The sequence below is a fragment of the Ruditapes philippinarum genome, unplaced genomic scaffold (assembly GCF_026571515.1).
Source record: "Ruditapes philippinarum isolate M1 unplaced genomic scaffold, ASM2657151v2 ctg109_1_1_1_1, whole genome shotgun sequence".
NCBI lineage: Eukaryota > Metazoa > Mollusca > Bivalvia > Venerida > Veneridae > Ruditapes > Ruditapes philippinarum.
In genome coordinates, this window is record NW_026859565.1 from 168,407 (window position 1) to 172,200 (window position 3,794).

A 3,794-nucleotide genomic window follows, 5' to 3' on the forward strand; every position below is an offset into this window, starting at 1 on the left:
AACTCGGGGACACGATATAGTATCTCGTTCGCACCACTGAATTATCTCGTAAGCACGACTTAGTAATTCGTGACCACGACATAGTGTTTCGTGCGCACGAGATAAACACACACACGTACGCATGTCACCTTTGTGCCACCGTAGAAAATACTCTAGCTTGACTGTTATTTGTTTTGTTTTCCTAGTCCACGCAGGTCTTAAAAAGTCACGTGGTATATTATTAAGAAAACAAACTGCACACAGAAACTTTTTAAAAATTCAATTGGAATTGGAAAGGCTGTCGTCAAGGGGTTCGACGAAAAAAAGCTTTCAACTTTCTATTTTTAGCTACTATTTACATATTTACAACTTTTGTATGATATATAAAGTGAACTGATACTGAATATAAGATCTAAGATTTATTCAGTTTCCGGCGTGAGCGAAACTTAATACCTATTCTATAAATGTTTTGTCGGTTTATTATGTAAATTTTTAATGTAAAATGAAACGACTTGTTCACATACGTACATGTACATTTATACATGTTAATATTATTCGATTACCACCATCTGTACAAATAAATTCTTCTTTTTTCGGATTAAACCCGAGTCAGATGTAGACATGCAATGTAAGTACACTATATAGACTAAATCTCATAATTACCCAGTTATTATTATTATTATCATCATTATTATCATTATTATCATTATTATTATTATTATTATTATTATTATTAAAGATGATGACGGTAATGTTGATGATGCTGATTAGAACGATAAAGAAAAAAAATGAATGAACTAAACATAAAATTTAACTCACTTAAAGTGGAAATAAGTGTACAAAAGAATAAACAAATTTTGAAAAATGGACCGCTGTAACTGTACTGAATAAAATGTCAATTCGATCATAATAAAGCTTTAAAAGGTATTGCATAGGAAATGGGACATAAAATGACTTATATCTCAGATTTACTTTAATATAATCATTATAATTAATGAAGTTCAAGAGGAAAAAGCAAAGGACTGACAGGACCATAGCTCCGAAACTAAAACCTTTATTGTATATTATTATTACAGCTTCTGATGAACGAGTAACAGCAGGCAGACGAGCAGCAAGGTTTAAAATTCTAGGATTTGCCGCCATATTTTGTGTTGCCGGAATTGGCTCAATCGTGGCTAGCGTTCTTGTTATGATAAAAGATAATGATATGGATGAAAAAGAAAAGAGAAAAGTTGAAATTGTGCAATATGGTGGAATTTGTGGGGGAGTTTTGGTAGGTATACATATTACACAGATCTCTACTGTATCATTCGTAACGTATAATTCAGTCTTAGGTACAAATGTGTATGCCCTAATTCATAAGACCGTAACTGAACAAAGAATATTTTTGTTTGTTTTTACTTCAGAGTACAATAGAGTATTCATCAGTTTTATCGTGTTTACGGATATCATTAAGCTGCTCATAACTAACTTTTCTTCCCTATGAAAAAAGAGAGAGAGAAAAGGCCGAACTGGGGGCAGATCTATCTTTAAGTCACTTATTCTTTAATCAATGTATCAATTTTCTTTAAAACTTTTCCTTTCAGGCGATGTGCAATGCTTTCCTCTTCACTTATGTCTTGATGAAAATACCTAATACGGACGGACTCAAACAGATGGTAATTATTCCATTACTGAAATTTACAATAATTCCTTACTTATTGTTGCGTTATTTAAATTCAATGTTGTATTGTGCACTATTAAATACATTGTAGTGTTAACATCTAAAAAATGCATAGTGGTAAAACGATATCTATTTGGTAAGTTTTTGAATATGCATGTAGATTATGTAACATACAGTGTAAATGTTGATTAATTGTGAGATAACATTTGCATCAAGATACTTTATTTTACAAGTAAACATCATAATCATACCAATCATAATATAGTAGGCATCATCTACCAAACATCATGCGAGTAAGCATCATAATTCTACAATCATAGACGTAAGCATCGTAATTCTATAAAAACATACACGCAAGCATAATAATTCTTCCAATTGTACGAAAAAGAAAAGAACAATTGGAAAGATAGTATTCACATATGCGTATTTAATTCTTCTTTAACAATTGCCTTTTACATTTCAGATGACAAAACAATGCTATGTTATAATAGCTTTATTGCTTCCGTATGTCGGTGGTACGGTTGGTATATATTTAGTTGCAAAACCATTCGAAGATGAAAAGTTACAAACCTTGTGCTATATAATCGCCGGAGGATTTGCAATCGTTGTTTTTTCAACGATTTCTTATTTACGTTTTATGTGGACATTTGCGCGAGCTTTTGGTGTGCAGTTGTGCAAAGGGATGGAAGACGCTTCACATAAACAATCCGGACGGAACGACAATACGGTGTACACAGTTGGGATGAGTTAGGGCTAACTTCTTGTTTCCTCATGTTATACCGGTACTAGTTATTTCAAAGAAGCTGAGTCGAGTGTGATATATATAAATTTTCCAAGATTTTGTTAGGAAATAAAGAATAAAGAATAAATTTCACATATCTTGTTCTTGCAAATTCGTATTGTATCTCCCAAACTGGAATATTTCCCGAGTTTTAACGCATGGGATTTCCCTTTTCACTTTCCTGATTGATAAATCTTTACTATTTTTAATAGTTTCAAAAAGATTGCTGCTTTTTGCTACGAGATTTTTTTTAGAAAACATGTATTTACGTATTACCAAGCATATAAATAATAAAAACAAATATGGAATTAAGACTTATAAGAAAAGAAAACATAAATATAATAATGCGTTATTTTTGTTCTACTGTTACCTTGAAAGGCATATTGACTAATTATCCCTCTTATCGGAGGGAGGACATACATGTACATAAAATAAAAGAAACAAACGCATATTCATCATACATGTAATCACTAACCAGTGTTTATTGGCAGTTTAACACTGGTGTTTTTTCTTCATGTTCTTTGTGTGTCGTGACAAAATCACGAAGTATGTTAGAATTTTGTTTTTGGAAATTTACCGCCAATTTACATCACGCACTCCCACAGCAAAACGATATAAATTCATTTATTTAGTGAAACAATAAAATATTCGTCGCTGAAGTTTCTGTCTTGTAATACAAGTGTCACTATGAGAATGCTAAGGAAAGTCAAACAAGTATTCATGATACAGAAGTTGATATGTACAATTTTTCTCAAATTAATTATGTACAGTAATATATATATATATCCGTATTGGTGAATAAATCAACAATGATTAAATAAAAGCCAATAATCTACATTCCAATCTATAAAGATGAAATGTATCTCCTAACTGCGTTTCAAAAAGAACAACATTTGTTTTTATCATAGTATTAAACAAACATGTACATTTTAAATTAGTATCTTTTCCATAAATTTATCAAATTATGTAAGCAAAATTGGTTGTTCTAAATGTAACTTTCTCTGAAACTATGTTCATATGTCACTGTTCGTTATATTGTTATTTTGGAAACACACGTTGCTCTAATGGGCAGGTTGACTTAATGAATATGAGAAATAAAAGCTTGAGTTTTATAATCTGCTAATATATATAACCATTAACCACACTTCCCATACACAGAACAAATGTTTCATCATTTAACAACACTAACTCTTGTGCAAATCAGAAGTAAACACACTGCATGCTGGAAGTGAAGGTTTCTTATTTCACTATTATATGTCAAAATTATTTTGTAGGACTCAATCGCTTGCCTTAACATCTCACCCATGTCCAATAAATTCACGATCCTTGCAAAAGAAGATTTTTTAAAACGGTACGGTATGGTACAGAAAA

At 31.3% G+C, this 3,794-nt stretch overlaps 1 protein-coding gene across 1 annotated transcript; it reads left to right on the plus strand.

Moving 5' to 3' along the window:
- The first annotated feature begins 471 nt into the window (after positions 1-471).
- LOC132757066 (uncharacterized) lies at positions 472-2,516 on the plus strand. The gene is made up of 4 exons (XM_060748254.1): positions 472-607; positions 1,056-1,252; positions 1,566-1,637; positions 2,106-2,516. The coding sequence occupies exons 1-4, from the start codon at positions 601-603 to the stop codon at positions 2,391-2,393; spliced, it is 564 nt and encodes a 187-aa protein (XP_060604237.1). The 5' UTR covers positions 472-600; the 3' UTR covers positions 2,394-2,516.
- The last annotated feature ends 1,278 nt before the right edge of the window (positions 2,517-3,794 follow it).

Coding starts and splice junctions, on each gene's coding strand:
- LOC132757066 (XM_060748254.1), top strand. Junction 1,253..1,565: donor GAATTTGTGGGGGAGTTTTG/GTAGGTATACAT, acceptor TTTTCCTTTCAG/GCGATGTGCAATGCTTTCCT. Junction 1,638..2,105: donor CGGACGGACTCAAACAGATG/GTAATTATTCCA, acceptor TTTACATTTCAG/ATGACAAAACAATGCTATGT.